Raw genomic sequence first — 18882 nt, forward strand, 5'->3', positions numbered from 1 at the left:
GTTCCCCCAGACGAGACCCGGCTCTGCTTCTCGCTGATTCTTCTCGCTCTTCAACTAAATCAAATGTTTCTCCGGGGTTTTCCTGAATCTGCAGTTGCACTTTTGTCTCTGTAAAATATCCTTTGCAAAAATCATTTCCTTTTGAGAAATAAACAAATCAAAAAGTCTTTAAGTGTCTTTACTGCGTCTGACCAGCAGAGGGCGACTGTGTTCAGGGCTGATTCATGATGTTTACAAGAATGAAAGTGAGCACAGGGGAAAGAGTTTATTTAAGGCTTTTATAACAGACATTCATGGGTTAATAATATTTAAGAGCTAAATATGAGCTAAAATTTAAACAACCACAATCAGGAAGAGTTTTACATTTGTTTATCATGTTTCATAACCAACAAGAAGTAAAAAGAGCTCTGTGTTTCTCCAGTCACTCCTCGCACTCCTCCTCTTGTGGTTTTGTTGGGGTTTTGTTAGGGTTTAGTTGGGGTGGTCTCTGGGTGGTCTCCGCTTACTCCTGAGTACCGTTATTTTTTCCAATACCAGCACTTTAACGATACTCGGTTTTCGATACGATTCCTGAACGATACTTTTTCCGATCCCTAAACTAGAACCTCTGTCACATAAACCCAGGAAACAGAATCATGTTCATTTATTCCTTTTCCTTCCATTTACATTCGTATTATTTATTTGAGGCAAAACAACCAAGAAACTTCCTTAAACGACAAAAGAAAAAACATTGTTTCACATTTTCTTCTCTCTTTCCCCCCAATTTATTTGTTCCAATTTTTTCCCCTTTTTCACAAAATGTAACTCGTCTTTCACTTTCGATACTTTTATTTGGTCGATGCCAGAGTGGGGGTGATGTCGGGGTGATATTGGGGGTGATGTGGGGGTGATGTGGGGGTGATGTGGGGGTGATGTTGGGGTGGTCTCAGGTGTCGGGATCCTCCGGTCACTCCTCATCCTCCTCCTCCTCCTGCTCCTCCTGCTCCTCTCTTTCCTCCTCGCGCTCGCCCTCGTTGGGGCTGAGGTATTCGAAGGCCCTCTGACTCTGGGAGACGAACTGCCGCAGCGGCGCGAGGAGGAGGTCGGTGGCAGAAGGGCGGCGGGGGGCGGGGCCTTCAGGGACGGGGGGCGGGGCTTCCTGTTCCACGGATTGGCGTCTGGGCTCAGGACTCATGGCGCCGCGAGCCGCCAGAGAATAAAGACTCCTGCGCCGGCGAGGGCGGCCGTCCATCGCCTTCAGGAACAGGCTGAGGATCAGATAAAAGACAAATGAGCCAGAACATTTAGGTGCGGCTAATGCTAATCTGACTGATTCTAGCACGCTACTAGCATAGCTAATGCTAACAGGCTAATGCTAATATGACTAATGCTAGCATGGCTACTGCTAACAGGGCTAATGCTAATATGACTAATGCTAGCATAGCTAATGCTAACAGGCTAATGCTAATATGACTAATGCTAGCATAGCTAATGCTAACAGGCTAATGCTAATATGACTAATGCTAGCATGGCTACTGCTAACAGGGCTAATGCTAGCCTGGCTAATCCTAACCGGGCTAATGCTAGCGTGGCTTATGCTAAAGCGGCTAGTGCTAACGCGGCTAGTGCCAATGTGTCTAGTGCTAACATAGCTAATGCTAACAGGCTAATGTTAACATGACTAATGATGTTGGCTACTGCTAGCAGGGCTAATGCTAATCTGGCTAATGCTAACCTGGCTAATGTTAACCTGGCTAATGCTAACGTGGCTCATGCTAAAGCGGCTAGTGCTAACGCTGCTAGTGCCAATGCGGCTAGTGCTAACATAGCTAATGCTAACAGGCTAATGTTAACATGACTAATGATGTTGGCTACTGCTAGCAGGGCTAATGCTAATCTGGCTAATGCTAACCTGGCTAATGTTAACCTGGCTAATGCTAATCTGACTGATTCTAGCACGCTACTAGCATAGCTAATGCTAACAGGCTAATGCTAATATGACTAATGCTAGCATGGCTACTGCTAACAGGGCTAATGCTAGCCTGGCTAATCCTAACCGGGCTAATGCTAGCGTGGCTTATGCTAAAGCGGCTAGTGCTAACGCGGCTAGTGCCAATGTGTCTAGTGCTAACATAGCTAATGCTAACAGGCTAATGTTAACATGACTAATGATGTTGGCTACTGCTAGCAGGGCTAATGCTAATCTGGCTAATGCTAACCTGGCTAATGTTAACCTGGCTAATGCTAACGTGGCTCATGCTAAAGCGGCTAGTGCTAACGCTGCTAGTGCCAATGCGGCTAGTGCTAACATAGCTAATGCTAACAGGCTAATGTTAACATGACTAATGATGTTGGCTACTGCTAGCAGGGCTTGTGGCAGGCATATCGGGGACAGGAAGTGAATCGGAGACAGGAAGAGAATCGGAGCTAGCGAACGCTGGAGAATCGGGGCTACGGTGTTTAGCGCATGCGCAGGCCTCGCATGTTTACGGCGGCTCTTTGATAGATACTTTATTGATCTCACAGACGGAGAAAGTGTTAATTAGGCAATGTGTAAATTATGTCGGCGATATTTATAATACATGAAATAAATAATTGTAATGATGATAGAAATGATAATAACGATTATGAAAGATTTGACAAAGCAACAGAACAACAAGTTGTAAATTGTGTATATTTATAGAAAATACAAATGAACAAAATAATGATGTTGATGATGATATAAATTATAATAACAATTATAAACGATCAGATTTGACTAAACAAAAACACAACAATTGACTATTAAAAAATGTACAATCTATGATAATATGTATAGGCCTATATATTTACACACAAGGCAGCCAAATATAAGATTTAAATAGGTTAGGTCCTCATAAAGCTGCTTTGCTTTGTCAAATCTTTCATAATCGTTATTATCATTTCTATCATCATTACAATTATTTATTTCAATGTTTTTTACATAAATATCGCCGACATAATTTACACATTGCCTAATTAACACTTTCTCCATCTGTGAGATCAATAAAGTATCAAAGAGCCGCCGTAAACATGCGAGGCTGCGCATGCGCTAAACACCGTAGCCCCGATTCTCCAGCGTTCGCTAGCTCCGATTCTCTTCCTGTCCCCGATATGCCTGCCACAGGGCTAATGCTAATCTGGCTAGTGCTAACCTGGTTAATGTTAACCTGGCTAATGCTAGCGTGGCTCATGCTAAAGCGGCTAGTGCTAACGCTGCTAGTGCCAATGTGGCTAGTGCTAATGCAGCTAGTGCGACCACGGCTAGTGCTAATGCTGGGATTATACTTTATGCGTCCGCGAGGTCCATGCAGAAATATTGCATCATTTTTTCAGACACGCCCCTTTGAGCGGCCGGAAAAACTTCTAACGATGCTGACAGTCCTACGTGGAAAACAATAGCAGAGGTCAATGGCAAGGAAACAGCCGGTCTGCTAGAGTTAGCTCACCTGTTAACATTAGCTCACCCATTAGCATTAGCTTAGCTGTTAGTGTTAGCTCACCTGTTAGCGTTAGCTCACCCATTAGCATTAGCTCACCTGTTAACATTAGCTCACCTGTTAGCGTTACCTCACCTGTTAACATTAGCTCACCTGTTAGCATTAGCTCACCGGTTAGCGCTAGCTCACCTGTTAGTGTTAGCTCACCTGTTAGCATTAGCTCACCTGTTAGCGTTAGCTCACCTGTTAGCATTAGCTCACCTGTTAGCGTTAGCTCACCTGTTAGCGTCAGCTCCCCTGTTAGCATTAGCTCACCTGTTAGCATTAGCTCACCTGTTAGCGTCAGCTCCCCTGTTAGCGTTAGCTCACCTGTTAGCGTTAGCTCCCCTGTTAGCATTAGCTCACCTGTTAGCGTCAGCTCCCCTGTTAGCATTAGCTCACCTGTTAGCATTAGCTCACCTGTTAGCGTCAGCTCCCCTGTTAGCATTAGCTCACCTGTTAACATTAGCTCACCTGTTAGCATTAGCTCACCTGTTAGCGTTACCTCACCTGTTAACATTAGCTCACCTGTTAGCATTAGCTCACCTGTTAGCGCTAGCTCACCTGTTAGCATTAGCTCACCTGTTAGCATTATCTCACCTGTTAACATTATCTCACCTGTTAACATTAGCTCACCTGTTAGCGTTAGCTCACCTGTTAGCATTAGAGGAGCTGCGTCGGGACGAGCTGGTGGTGAAGTCGTGTTGGTTCAGAAAATCCTCGACCTCCTGCTCCGACGGCTGCTGGATCTGTAACATGTTACTACTACTTTAGTTCCACTAGTACTCACAAATACTGCTGCAGTACTCAAATACTGCTGCAGTACTCACACATACTACTGCAGTACTCACAATGTAGTTACCATGTTATAAAGGGGCGTGGCCTGTTACCATGTCATAAAGGGGCGTGGCGTGTTATAAAGGGGCGTGGCCTGCTGTAGTTACTGTGTTATAAAGGGGCGTGGCGTGTTATAAAGGGGCGTGGCCTGCTGTAGTTACTGTGTTATAAAGGGGCGTGGCGTGTTATAAAGGGGCGTGGCCTGCTGTAGTTACTGTGTTATAAATGGGCGTGGCCTGTTACCATGTCATAAAGGGGCGTGGCCTGTTACCATGTCATAAAGGGGCGTGGCCTGTTACCATGTCATAAAGGGGCGTGTTATAAAGGGGCGTGGCCTGTTACCATGTCATAAAGGGGCGTGTTATAAAGGGGCGTGGCCTGTTACCATGTCATAAAGGGGCGTGTTATAAAGGGGCGTGGTCTGTTACCATGTCATAAAGGGGAGTGTGTCATAAAGGGGCGTGTTATAAAGGGGCGTGGCCTGTTACCATGTCATAAAGGGCGTGGCCAGTTATAAAGGGGCGTGGCCTGTTACCATGTCATAAAGGGACGTGGCGTGTCATAAAGGGGTGTGGTGTGTTGTAAAGGGGCGTGGCGTGTTGTAAAGGGGCGTGGCCTGTTACCATGTCATAAAGGGGCGTGGCCAGCTGTAGTTACCATGTCATAAAGGGGCGTGGCGTGTTATAAAGGGGCGTGGCCAGCTGTAGTTACCATGTCATAAAGGGGCGTGGCCTGTTACCATGTTATAAAGGGGCGTGGCGTGTTATAAAGGGGCGTGGCCTGCTGTAGTTACCATGTTATAAAGGGGCGTGGCGTGTTCTAAAGGGGCGTGGCCAGCTGTAGTTACCATGTTATAAAGGGGCGTGGCGTGTTATAAAGGGGCGTGGCATGTTGTAGTTACCATGTTATAAAGGGGCGTGGCCTGTTACCATGTCATAAAGGGGCGTGGCGTGTTGTAAAGGGGCGTGGCCTGTTACCATGTCATAAAGGGGCGTGGCGTGTTGTAAAGGGGCGTGGCCTGTTACCATGTCATAACGGGGTGTGGCGTGTTGTAAAGGGGCGTGGCCTGTTACCATGTCATAAAGGGGCGTGTTATAAAGGGGCGTGGCCTGTTACCATGTCATAAAGGGGCGTGTTATAAAGGGGCGTGGTCTGTTACCATGTCATAAAGGGGCGTGTGTCATAAAGGGGCGTGTTATAAAGGGGCGTGGCCTGTTACCATGTCATAAAGGGCGTGGCCAGTTATAAAGGGGCGTGGCCTGTTACCATGTCATAAAGGGGCGTGGCGTGTCATAAAGGGGTGTGGTGTGTTGTAAAGGGGCGTGGCGTGTTGTAAAGGGGCGTGGCCTGTTACCATGTCATAAAGGGGCGTGGCCAGCTGTAGTTACCATGTCATAAAGGGGCGTGGCGTGTTATAAAGGGGCGTGGCCAGCTGTAGTTACCATGTCATAAAGGGGCGTGGCCTGTTACCATGTTATAAAGGGGCGTGGCGTGTTATAAAGGGGCGTGGCCTGCTGTAGTTACCATGTTATAAAGGGGCGTGGCGTGTTCTAAAGGGGCGTGGCCAGCTGTAGTTACCATGTTATAAAGGGGCGTGGCGTGTTATAAAGGGGCGTGGCATGTTGTAGTTACCATGTCATAAAGGGGCGTGGCGTGTTGTAAAGGGGCGTGGCCTGTTACCATGTCATAAAGGGGCGTGGCGTGTTGTAAAGGGGCGTGGCCTGTTACCATGTCATAACGGGGTGTGGCGTGTTGTAAAGGGGCGTGGCCTGTTACCATGTCATAAAGGGGCGTGGCGTGTTATAAAGGGGCGTGGCCTGTTACCATGTCATAAAGGGGCGTGGCGTTGATCACCAGCTGCAGCAGGAGCTTGCTGAGCTCCTGAAGGTCCCTCACTAAGTTCTGGATCTGGTCCGGGAGCTCCACCACCCTCTGGACCGGACCCCACTGGACCACGGCCCGGGACCTGGCCCCGAGCTCCAGCAGCGCGTCCCGCCTCAGGCCCTGTGCGCGGGACAACAGCGCCCCCGGCAGGTTCTGGAGGGACTGCAGCAGGTCTCCCAGGAGGTCCAGGATCGGGCCCAGCCCCGCGGCGGCGGCCGTGGTCTTCAGGCCGCTCAGGCCTCGCCTCAGCTGCTCACGGGTCTTCACCAGGCGGTGGTAGATCTGCAGAGCCACCAGGAGAACCAGGCTGCGAACTCGAGTCCACACGCTCGGCTCGTCCTCGTCGTCCTCCTCGAACTGACGCACCCTCTGCTCCCACTGCAGCCCTGAGAGGAGAACCAAGAGGAGAACCCAGAGGAGAACCGAGAGATTAGAACAACAAGAGGAGAAACATCCTGAGAGGAGAAACCAGAGGAGAACCGAGAAGAAGATTAGATCAACAAGAGGAGGAACTGACGCACCCTCTGCTCCCACTGCAGCCCTGAGAGGAGGAACCAGAGGAGAACCGAGAGGAGAACCGAGAGATTAGAACAACAAGAGGAGAAACATCCTGAGAGGAGAAACCAGAGGAGAACCGAGAGGAGAACCGAGAGGAGAACCGAGAGATTAGAACAACAAGAGGAGAAACATCCTGAGAGGAGGAACCAGAGGAGAACCGAGAGATTAGAACAACGAGAGGAGAAACATCCTGAGAGGAGGAACCAGAGGAGAACCAAGTAAAATGTTGGAGTTCCTCCTGGATGAATCTGGAATGAAGGCGGTGAGGCGAGGAGGCATCTGGCTTACGTAGTGTGGGCGGCAGAGGCAGGTACAGCGCCGTGATCTCCTCCAGCCTCGTCAGGATCTCGTCGAGGCCAGAGGCCGCGGCCACGCCCACCGCCGACCCCTGAACCTGCCGAAGCCCCGCCCACGCCACCTCGGCGCCGCGTTCCAGGCGCTCCAGCGCCGCGTCCAGCCCGTCCACCAACCACAGCTGCAGGTCATCCAGGGTCAGGAGGAGGGCGTCACGCAGGTGAGAGGCCACCTGCAGGGGGCGCACACACACTACAGGGTCAGGAGGAGGAGTCACAGGTGAGAGGCCACCTGCAGGGGGCGCACACACTACAGGGTCAGGAGGAGGAGTCACAGGTGAGAGGCCACCTGCAGGGGGCGCACACACTACAGGGTCAGGAGGAGGAGTCACAGGTGAGAGGCCACCTGCAGGGGGCGCACACACTACAGGGTCAGGAGGAGGAGTCACAGGTGAGAGGCCACCTGCAGGGGGCGCACACACACTACAGGGTCAGGAGGAGGAGTCACACAGGTGAGAGGCCACCTGCAGGGGGCGCACACACACTACAGGGTCAGGAGGAGGAGTCACACAGGTGAGAGGCCACCTGCAGGGGGCGCACACACACTACAGGGTCAGGAGGGGTCACACAGGTGAGAGGCCACCTGCAGGGGGCGCACACACACTACAGGGTCAGGAGGGGTCACACAGGTGAGAGGCCACCTGCAGGGGGCGCACACACTACAGGGTCAGGAGGAGGAGTCACAGGTGAGAGGCCACCTGCAGGGGGCGACACACACTACAGGGTCAGGAGGAGGCGTCACACAGGTGAGAGGCCACCTGCAGGGGGCGCACACACTACAGGGTCAGGAGGAGGAGTCACACAGGTGAGAGGCCACCTGCAGGGGGCGCACACACACTACAGGGTCAGGAGGAGGCGTCACGCAGGTGAGAGGCCACCTGCAGGGGGCGCACACACACTACAGGGTCAGGAGGAGGAGTCACACAGGTGAGAGGCCACCTGCAGGGGGCGCACACACACTACAGGGTCAGGAGGAGGAGTCACACAGGTGAGAGGCCACCTGCAGGGGGCGCACACACTACAGGGTCAGGAGGAGGCGTCACGCAGGTGAGAGGCCACCTGCAGGGGGCGCACACACACTACAGGGTCAGGAGGAGGAGTCACAGGTGAGAGGCCACCTGCAGGGGGCGCACACACACTACAGGGTCAGGAGGAGGAGTCACACAGGTGAGAGGCCACCTGCAGGGGGCGCACACACACTACAGGGTCAGGAGGAGGAGTCACACAGGTGAGAGGCCACCTGCAGGGGGCACACACACTACAGGGTCAGGAGGAGGAGTCACACAGGTGAGAGGCCACCTGCAGGGGGCGCACACACACTACAGGGTCAGGAGGGGTCACACAGGTGAGAGGCCACCTGCAGGGGGCGCACACACTACAGGGTCAGGAGGAGGCGTCACGCAGGTGAGAGGCCACCTGCAGGGGGCGCACACACACTACAGGGTCAGGAGGAGGAGTCACAGGTGAGAGGCCACCTGCAGGGGGCGCACACACTACAGGGTCAGGAGGAGGAGTCACAGGTGAGAGGCCACCTGCAGGGGGCGCACACACTACAGGGTCAGGAGGAGGAGTCACAGGTGAGAGGCCACCTGCAGGGGGCGCACACACACTACAGGGTCAGGAGGAGGAGTCACACAGGTGAGAGGCCACCTGCAGGGGGCGCACACACACTACAGGGTCAGGAGGAGGAGTCACACAGGTGAGAGGCCACCTGCAGGGGGCACACACACTACAGGGTCAGGAGGAGGCGTCACGCAGGTGAGAGGCCACCTGCAGGGGGCGCACACACTACAGGGTCAGGAGGAGGAGTCACACAGGTGAGAGGCCACCTGCAGGGGGCGCACACACACTACAGGGTCAGGAGGAGGAGTCACACAGGTGAGAGGCCACCTGCAGGGGGCGCACACACTACAGGGTCAGGAGGAGGGCGTCACGCAGGTGAGAGGCCACCTGCAGGGGGCGCACACACTACAGGGTCAGGAGGAGGCGTCACGCAGGTGAGAGGCCACCTGCAGGGGGCGCACACACTACAGGGTCAGGAGGAGGCGTCACGCAGGTGAGAGGCCACCTGCAGGGGGCGCACACACTACAGGGTCAGGAGGAGGAGTCACAGGTGAGAGGCCACCTGCAGGGGGCACACACACTACAGGGTCAGGAGGAGGCGTCACGCAGGTGAGAGGCCACCTGCAGGGGGCGCACACACTACAGGGTCAGGAGGAGGAGTCACACAGGTGAGAGGCCACCTGCAGGGGGCGCACACACACTACAGGGTCAGGAGGAGGCGTCACACAGGTGAGAGGCCACCTGCAGGGGGCGACACACACTACAGGGTCAGGAGGAGGCGTCACACAGGTGAGAGGCCACCTGCAGGGGGCGCACACACACTACAGGGTCAGGAGGAGGCGTCACGCAGGTGAGAGGCCACCTGCAGGGGGCGCACACACACTACAGGGTCAGGAGGAGTCACACAGGTGAGAGGCCACCTGCAGGGGGCGCACACACACACTACAGGGTCAGGAGGAGGCGTCACGCAGGTGAGAGGCCACCTGCAGGGGGCGCACACACACTACAGGGTCAGGAGGAGTCACGCAGGTGAGAGGCCACCTGCAGGGGGCGCACACACACACACACTACAGGGTCAGGAGGAGGCGTCACACAGGTGAGAGGCCACCTGCAGGGGGCGCACACACACACACACACTACAGGGTCAGGAGGAGGAGTCACGCAGGTGAGAGGCCACCTGCAGGGGGCGCACACACACTACAGGGTCAGGAGGAGTCACGCAGGTGAGAGGCCACCTGCAGGGGGCGCACACACACTACAGGGTCAGGAGGAGGAGTCACGCAGGTGAGAGGCCACCTGCAGGGGGCGCACACACACTACAGGGTCAGGAGGAGGCGTCACGCAGGTGAGAGGCCACCTGCAGGGGGCGCACACACACTACAGGGTCAGGAGGGCGATATCGGTCATATATCGGTCAGATATCGTCAGATATCGGTCAGATATCGTCAGACATCGGTCAGACATCGGTCAGATATCGGTCAGATATCGGTCAGACATCGGTCAGATATCGGTCAGACATCGGTCAGATATCGGTCAGACATCGGTCAGATATCGGTCAGACATCGGTCAGACATCGGTCAGACATCGGTCATATATCGGTCAGACATCGGTCATATATCGGTCATATATCGGTCAGACATCGGTCAGACATCGGTCAGACATCGGTCAGATATCGGTCATATATCGGTCAGACATCGGTCAGATATCGGTCAGATATCGGTCAGACATCGGTCAGACATCGGTCAGATATCGGTCAGACATCGGTCAGATATCGGTCACATATCGGTCAGACATCGGTCAGATATCGGTCAGATATCGGTCACATATCGGTCAGATATCGGTCACATATCGGTCACATATCGGTCACATATCGGTCAGATATCGTCAGATATCGGTCACATATCGGTCAGACATCGGTCAGATATCGGTCAGATATCGGTCACATATCGGTCAGATATCGGTCACATATCGGTCACATATCGGTCACATATCGGTCACATATCGGTCATATATCGGTCAGATATCGTCAGATATCGGTCAGATATCGTCAGACATCGGTCAGACATCGGTCAGATATCGGTCAGACATCGGTCAGACATCGGTCATATATCGGTCAGATATCGGTCAGACATCGGTCAGATATCGGTCAGACATCGGTCATATATCGGTCAGACATCGGTCAGACATCGGTCAGACATCGGTCAGATATCGGTCATATATCGGTCAGATATCGGTCAGATATCGGTCAGATATCGGTCAGACATCGGTCAGATATCGGTCAGACATCGGTCAGACATCGGTCAGACATCGGTCATATATCGGTCAGACATCGGTCATATATCGGTCATATATCGGTCAGATATCGGTCAGATATCGGTCATATATCGGTCAGACATCGGTCAGACATCGGTCAGACATCGGTCAGATATCGGTCATATATCGGTCAGACATCGGTCAGACATCGGTCAGACATCGGTCAGACATCGGTCAGATATCGGTCAGACATCGGTCAGATATCGGTCAAACATCGGTCAGACATCGGTCAGACATCGGTCATATATCGGTCAGACATCGGTCAGATATCGGTCAGATATCGGTCATATATCGGTCAGACATCGGTCAGACATCGGTCAGACATCGGTCAGATATCGGTCATATATCGGTCAGATATCGGTCAGATATCGGTCAGATATCGGTCAGACATCGGTCAGACATCGGTCAGATATCGGTCATATATCGGTCAGATATCGGTCAGATATCGGTCAGATATCGGTCAGACATCGGTCAGACATCGGTCAGATATCGGTCAGACATCGGTCAGATATCGGTCACATATCGGTCAGACATCGGTCAGATATCGGTCAGATATCGGTCACATATCGGTCAGATATCGGTCACATATCGGTCACATATCGGTCACATATCGGTCACATATCGGTCACATATCGGTCAGATATCGGTCAGACATCGGTCACATATCGGTCAGACATCGGTCAGACATCGGTCAGACATCAGTCACATATCGGTCACATATCGGTCAGATATCGGTCAGATATATCGGTCAGATATTGATCAGACATCGGTCAGATATAGGTCAGATATAGGTCAGATATCGGTCAGACATCGGTCAGACATCGGTCACATATCGGTCACATATCGGTCACATATCGTCAGATATCGGTCAGATATTGATCAGACATCGGTCAGATATCGGTCAGATATCGGTCAGACATCGGTCACATATCGGTCACATATCGGTCACATATCGGTCACATATCGGTCACATATCGGTCAGACATCGGTCAGACATCGGTCAGACATCGGTCACATATCGGTCACATATCGGTCACATATCGGTCACATATCGGTCACATATCGGTCACATATCGGTCAGACATCGGTCAGATATCGTCAGATATCGTCAGATATCGGTCAGATATTGATCAGACATCGGTCAGATATCGGTCAGACATCGGTCAGATATCGGTCAGATATCGGTCAGATATCGGTCAGATATCGGTTACATATCGGTCAGACATCGGTCAGATATCGTTCAGGTATCGGTCACACATCGGTCAGACATCGGTCAGATATATCGGTCAGATATCGTCAGATATCGGTCAGATATTGATCAGACATCGGTCAGATATATCGGTCAGATATCGGTCAGATATATCGGTCAGATATCGGTCAGATATATCGGTCAGATATCGGTCAGATATCGGTCAGATATATCGGTCAGACATCGGTCAGATATCGGTCAGATATTGATCAGACATCGGTCAGATATCGTCAGATATCGGTCAGATATATCTGTCAGATATCGGTCAGATATATCGGTCAGATATCGGTCAGATATATCGGTCAGATATCGGTCAGACATCGGTCAGATATATCGGTCAGATATCGGTCTTTCCCTCCGGATCACCTGGTCCGTGGACTGTTGGAGGACGGGTAAGTTTTGCTCCAGTCGATCCAAACCCACGAGCGCCAGAGAATTCGCTGCTTCGACTGGAACAGAGAAACATCTGTAGTTATGGCTCCTCCCTCTTACGACCTCTGACCTCTGTGCCCGACACTGTCAGGCCGGTCTGAGGTCGGTCAGGTCAGGTTACTATGAGGTCTGATTGGACAATGAGCATGTGGGGGCGGGGTCACTCACTCTGAGGCTCCAGGCTCTGTAAAAGGGGCGAGGCCTGTTTGAGCGCCGCCTGTGACACGCTGACCACGCCCAGCTCGGCCACGCCCCCCACGATCTGCAGCAGCGGGTGACGCCCCTTGACCTGTGGACAATGGAGAGCAGTTTCAGAAGGCGGGCGGGGCGGTGTTTACCTGGGAGAGGGCGGGGCTTCAGGACACACTTACCTGAATGTAGGCGGAGCTTAAAGACTGCAGCGCCGACTGGACCAACGGCATCCTCGCCACTCGCATCACGGCGCTGGACTGAGGAGAGAGAGAGCGTTACAGAGAGCTATGGCTATGCTAGTGCTAGGCTAGTGCTAGCATGCATAGCACAATGCTAGTGCCATAACCAGTGCTAGGCTAGTACTAAAACCAGCACTAGCATGTTTCATGTTTTGTATTTTTGGTGTTGTTTGTTTGTGACGTCATTCTGTATTTCTCTGGTTCGGATAAAGCTACAGCTTCACTGTGATTCTTCATCTCAGTGAGACTTTCCTGCTTAAATTACGGTTAAATAAATGTATTTTTATTTTTAGAAATGACGTGTTACAAACTGAGAAAAAGGAACAACTGATTGAATTTCTTCATTGGTTTTACAAACAAACAATAAATAACTGATGAAAATACTGAGCTTCATTTGCATAAAACTGTCTAATATTTTAAATATTTACCAAAATGTCTTGTTGCATTTTTGCCTCATGTTCGTAATGACACAAAAGTTTAAATAAAAACATGAGTAACGGCCGAGTAATAACCGAGTAATAACCGAGTAATAACCGGTCCTGAGTTCATGTTCTCACCTCCAGCATCTTCCACTCGAACTCAGTCTCTCCAAACCTGCCACAGAGAAACGGCTTCAGCTGAGAACACAAACAAACCCTGACCCTGACCTCTGACCCCTGACCCCTGACCCTGACCCTGACCTCTGACCCCTGACCTCTTACCTCTGACCTCTGACCCCTGACCTCTGACCCCTGACCTCTGACCCCTGACCTCTGACCCCTGACCCCTGACCTCTGACCCCTGAAGAAGTGCATAAATACTGCAGATAATAATTACATTTCTTATTAAATCTGGGCAAAATATTGACATTAAAGATAAAACAACTACAGTTTTATTTCCAGTAAACCGACTCATAACTTCAACAGCGCCGCCAAGAAGTGACTTCCTGTTTCGATCCAGCTCGCCAAAATAAAAGCCCCGTCTTATTCATTAGTTTAACAAAGCTGGAAGAACCTTCTGAACCAACCAGTGACACGAGCTTTTATTTTGGCGAGCTGGATTAGAACAGGAAGTCACTTCGTGCTGTTGAAGTTATGTGAGTCAGTTCAGATTTTTAAGATTTGCCCGGCCCGGCCCAGCCCGGCCCGACCCGGCCCGGCCCGACCCGGCCCGGTCACCGTCTCCAAGCGGCCCACAGGCTGTACATGAACATGTGGTTTGGGGCTGAGCTCAGCTGATCCGCTGATCCACAGGCTGAGCCTCTGTTCAAAACAAACCGCCGTGAAATCAGCCAATCAGAGCGCGGCGCCGTGACCTCATCACAAACACACGGGTCACAGTCGGACTTTCCCCCCGGCGTCAGAATCAACACGCTTCACATCACACGGGAAACACAGGAAACACACGCTTTGGCTTTACCCAAATCTAAAGGTTTATCAAAAAAAACTTCAAAACTGAGACAAAAAAAAACAAAAACGAGGATAAAAACACGACAAAAACACGACAAAATCACGACAAAACATGACAAAAATACAACAAAAACACAACAAAAAAAGACAAAAAACACAACAAAAACACAACAAAAAAAGACAAAAAATACAACAAAAACACAACAAAAACACGGCAAAAAAAGTCAAAAACACGACAAAAAACATGACAAAGCTCTCACGAAAGTTCTTCTTACCCCATGTCGTGGTCGTGGTCGTCGTGGTCGTCGTGCAGACTCTCATCCCTGGTCCCAGAACGGCGTCTCTTTTTAAGTCTCAGGCGGCGGCGTCTGATTGGTCGAGCCGCCGTGACATCATCAGTCTGTGACCAATGCATCGGATCCGGCTCCACTTTAATGACGTGTATCTGGAAATCCCACAGCGGGCCCTATTGTGCATGTTTTAGAACATTTCCTGAGAAGTCTGACCTCAGCCTTTCAGACAAAGAGCTCCTGTTACTCCTTTAATGTTCGCTTTTAGAAACTAAAAACACTCAGAGTCACAGATCAGATCTGCTGTGGCACAAACAAAACATGTACAATAGGAACTCTTCACAGGAGCCTGAAAACACCTCGACTTTAACGACTTTAATGAGTTTAACGGGTTTATGGTCAGTATAACAAGAGGACACTTTTCAGGCTTTTATTGTGAAAAAAGAAAGACCAGAGCAGCGCCTCATTTGAAAGCTAAGACCTACTAAACTGATCAAAACCTTTTTCTTCTGTTTGATGAAATGAAGGGCTTTTATTCTGAAAAAAAATGTCTTTTATTGTGAAAATTAAGACTTTAATTTTGAAAATCAAGGGCTTTTACTGTGAAAAATGTAGTCTTTTATTTTTTTTTAATTAAGGCTTTTATTGTGAAAAATATGTATTTTATTGTGAAAAATGTTGTCTTTTCTTCTGAAAGAATCAGCCTTTTATTGTGAAAATCAAGACTTTTATTTTGAAAATTAAGGGATTTTATTGTGAAAGATCTAGCCTTTTATTCTGAAAAATGTAGTCTTTTATTGTTCAAAGGAAGGGCTTTTATTGTGAAAAAAGAAAGACCAGAGTAACGCCTCATTTGAAAGCTAAGACCTACTAAACTGATCAAAACCTTTTTCTTCTGTTTGATGAAATGAAGGGCTTTTATTGTGAAAATTTAGTCTGTTGCTTTGAAAAATTTGGGCTATTATTGTGAAAAATGTCTTTTATTCTGAAAAAAAGTCTTTTATTGTTGAAATGAAGGGCTTTAATTGTGAAGTGAAGTGAAGTCTTTTACTTAAAAAAAAAATTGGGGCTTTTATTGTGAAAAAAAAAATAAGATAGAAGTAGGCCAGAGTAACTCCTCATTTGAAAGCTAAGACCTACTCCTTTTCTTCTGTTTGATGATTTGTTTCTGTTAAAACTCTCGTGTGATGAAAAGTTCCTGATTTGAGTTTAAACCTGAGGAACAAAGGCCGAGTCTGAGCTCAATCTTGTGACTGCGTTTGGTTTCACGCCGCGTTTTCCTCATGACTGTCCTCTTCTCTCCGGGGGCGGGGCCTCTCAGGGGGCGGGGCCTCTCAGGGGGCGGGGCCTCTCAGGGGGCGGGGCCTCTCAGGGGCTCATGTTTCATCAGACCTCCTGTGAGTCCTGTGATAAACTGTGAAGAAGAAGAAGAAGAAGAAGAAGAAGAAGAAGAAGAAGAAGAAGAGACTCGACGGCTTCATAATCATCAGCTTTATTAAATACGGGACATTTTAGTTTAAATCATAAATAAACAGAAACTCGTGATTAAAACGTTGTGAAGAAAAGCGCGGGAGTCGAGAGGAGCTCTGGGATTGGTCAGTTCTGCCCACCGCTCCGCCCCCTTCCCCCGACGTCCACTTCCTGGAAAATAAATCACATTTAGAGAAACATCAGAGTAAAAACAAAACAAAAGTCTGTTTTTCGTCACATTTTAGATTTGGGTAAAGCTGAACCGGCCTTTTTTATTTATTTGAGCATTTATTTCGCTCAGAGGTTTTGGGCCGAAGTGTAAAAGTGTGAAAGTGTAAAAGGAACAAAACCGCAGAGCAGGAGAGAGTACAGTCTGGTCAGGGCCGAGTGTCCTGTGCTATAGGCCACACCCCCCCAGACAATAACAAGGATAATTCTATGTAACTCTCGACCCCTGAAGCACGGTAGCATGGTAGCATGTTAGCATGGTGGCACGGTAGCATGGTAGCATGTTAGCACAGTAGCATGGTAGCATGGTAGCACGGTAGCACTGTAGCACGGTAACACTGTAGCACGTTAGCACGGTGGCACGGTAGCACGGTAGCATGGTAGCACGTTAGCACGGTAGCACGGTCGCACGTTAGCACGGTAGCATGTTAGCACGGTAGCACGGTAGCACGGTAGCACGGTCGCACGTTAGCACGGTAGCATTTTAGCACGGTAGCACGGTAGCACGGTAGCACGGTCGCACGTTAGCACGGTAGCATGTTAGCACGGTAGCACGGTAGCACGGTAGCATGGTAGCACGTTAGCACGGTAGCATGGTCGCACGTTAGCACGGTCACATGGTAGCACTGTAGCACGGTAGCACGGTAGCATGTTAGCACGGTAGCATGTTAGCACGGTAGCATGTTAGCACGGTAGCACGGTCGCACGTTAGCACGGTAGCACGGTAGCATGTTAGCACGGTAGCACGGTAGCACGGTAGCATGTTAGCACGGTAGCATGTTAGCACGGTAGCATGTTAGCACGGTAGCACGGTCGCACGTTAGCATGGTAGCATGTTAGCACGGTAGCACGGCAGCACGGCAGCATGGTAGTGCAGTGGTTAGCGCTCTGGCTTCACAGCTAGAAGGTCCCGGGTTCGATTCCCACCTGGACGGGGCCTTTCTGTGGAGTTTGCATGTTCTCCCCGTGTCTGCGTAGGTTTCCTCCGGTTTCCCCGACCACTAAAAACATGTACAATAGTCCAGGATGACCCCTGTGTGAGTGAATGTGTGGTGGTGTCAGACTAGTACAGACGTAGTTTACCCCCAGAGTGAGGAGTGAATGGAAAGTGTCTCATGTAAAGCGCTTTGTGACGAGTCTGTGAAAGCGCTTTATAAATAAACATCTTCTTCCTCTGAAGCTTCAGGTTTTGTGATGAAGAAGTCGTTTCCTTTCAGAACGCTCTTCCCTACAAAGTAACAAAAGGCTTAACCGAGGGCATTCAGTTCGGTTTTACCCAAATCTAAAGCTTCTCGACTGAAGCTCGGAGCCTCTAGACCAGGGGTCTGCAACGTCAGGCCCGGGGGCCACATCCGGCCCTCTAGCATAGAACCATTGGCCCTCAAGAGGATTTTGAGAAATAACTTAACACAAATCAGAGGTACTTTAACCAGTAGAGTTTAACCCCTTAACCCCTGCCTTAACCAAGCACATTTTCCCCAGTTTGGCTTTACCCAAATCTAAAAAGCCTCTCGATTGGAGCGTACAGCCTATAGGAGTAACGCCTCATTTGAAAGCTAAGACCGTCAAAACTGATCTACGATTTTTCCTCACGTTGCCGCTGCGTTGTCTTCACTTTCTTTTTACGCATGTCTGTTGCTTTCTGTTGCTTTTTCATCACTTTTTTGTCGTCCGTTTTTATCTTTTGACGCTTTTTTTTCCCCCAAGAAGCTTTTTAGATTTGGGAAAGGTCGAACTGGAGAAAATCTGTTCGCTTAAGGGATTAAGTTCTGCAAAAAATGTGAGAAATGCTGTCACTTACTTAAACATTTCCAAACAGAGCACCAAGTTAAAGGTCATGTATTAAGCACAGCACTGGCATTTTAAGCTTTACTTTGGGCTAAAATTGTCAGGTTCGGCCCTTGGTCTTTATACTATGAAGAAAATCGGCCCTCGACCCAGCAAACTTGCCCCCCCCCCCATCCCCCCCCCTGCTCTAGACCTACAAAACTGACTTTTTTGTTTATATTCCTTTTAGTTTTCTCATTTTGTCGCTCTTTAGTCACTTTTTGTGCTGCTACTGTAGATTTTTATCGCTTCCCTGTTGCTTTTTTTTGGTCATTTTTTGCTGCGTTTTCATCCTGGTGTTCGTTGGCGCTTTTAGATTTGGGTAAAGCCGACAGGAGACGACGCACTCGGGGAGGAGATTTCAGTGAAACGATCGGTAAATAAAAGTCGATCCGTGTGGAAAGTTTTGATTAAAGCGTGACCTCAGTGAAACGAGGAGCGGCCATTTTCTTTATTCCACTTGAACACGAGCAAACAGAGTCCGGCCCAAAGCAAACAGAGAAAACTGTTAGAGAAATCTGAGGCCACGCCCGGGAATCTGACCCACAACCGCTCGCCTTACTGGACACGCTCCACCAGGAGG

General features: G+C 50.0%; 1 protein-coding gene across 1 annotated transcript; it reads right to left on the reverse strand.

Moving 5' to 3' along the window:
* Nucleotides 1–946: 946 nt before the first annotated feature.
* plin6 (perilipin 6) lies at nucleotides 947–13685 on the reverse strand (the record flags this gene model as incomplete). The annotated part of the gene is made up of 8 exons (XM_079583355.1): nucleotides 13654–13685; nucleotides 13037–13114; nucleotides 12834–12954; nucleotides 12600–12682; nucleotides 7044–7281; nucleotides 6138–6583; nucleotides 4131–4225; nucleotides 947–1247 (listed from the first exon to the last, which is right to left on the reverse strand). The coding sequence occupies exons 1-8, from the start codon at nucleotides 13660–13662 to the stop codon at nucleotides 947–949; spliced, it is 1371 nt and encodes a 456-aa protein (XP_079439481.1). The 5' UTR covers nucleotides 13663–13685.
* Nucleotides 13686–18882: the final 5197 nt, after the last annotated feature.

This window comes from Gobius niger (genome assembly GCF_951799975.1).
Source record: "Gobius niger genome assembly, contig: SCAFFOLD_103, whole genome shotgun sequence".
NCBI lineage: Eukaryota > Metazoa > Chordata > Actinopteri > Gobiiformes > Gobiidae > Gobius > Gobius niger.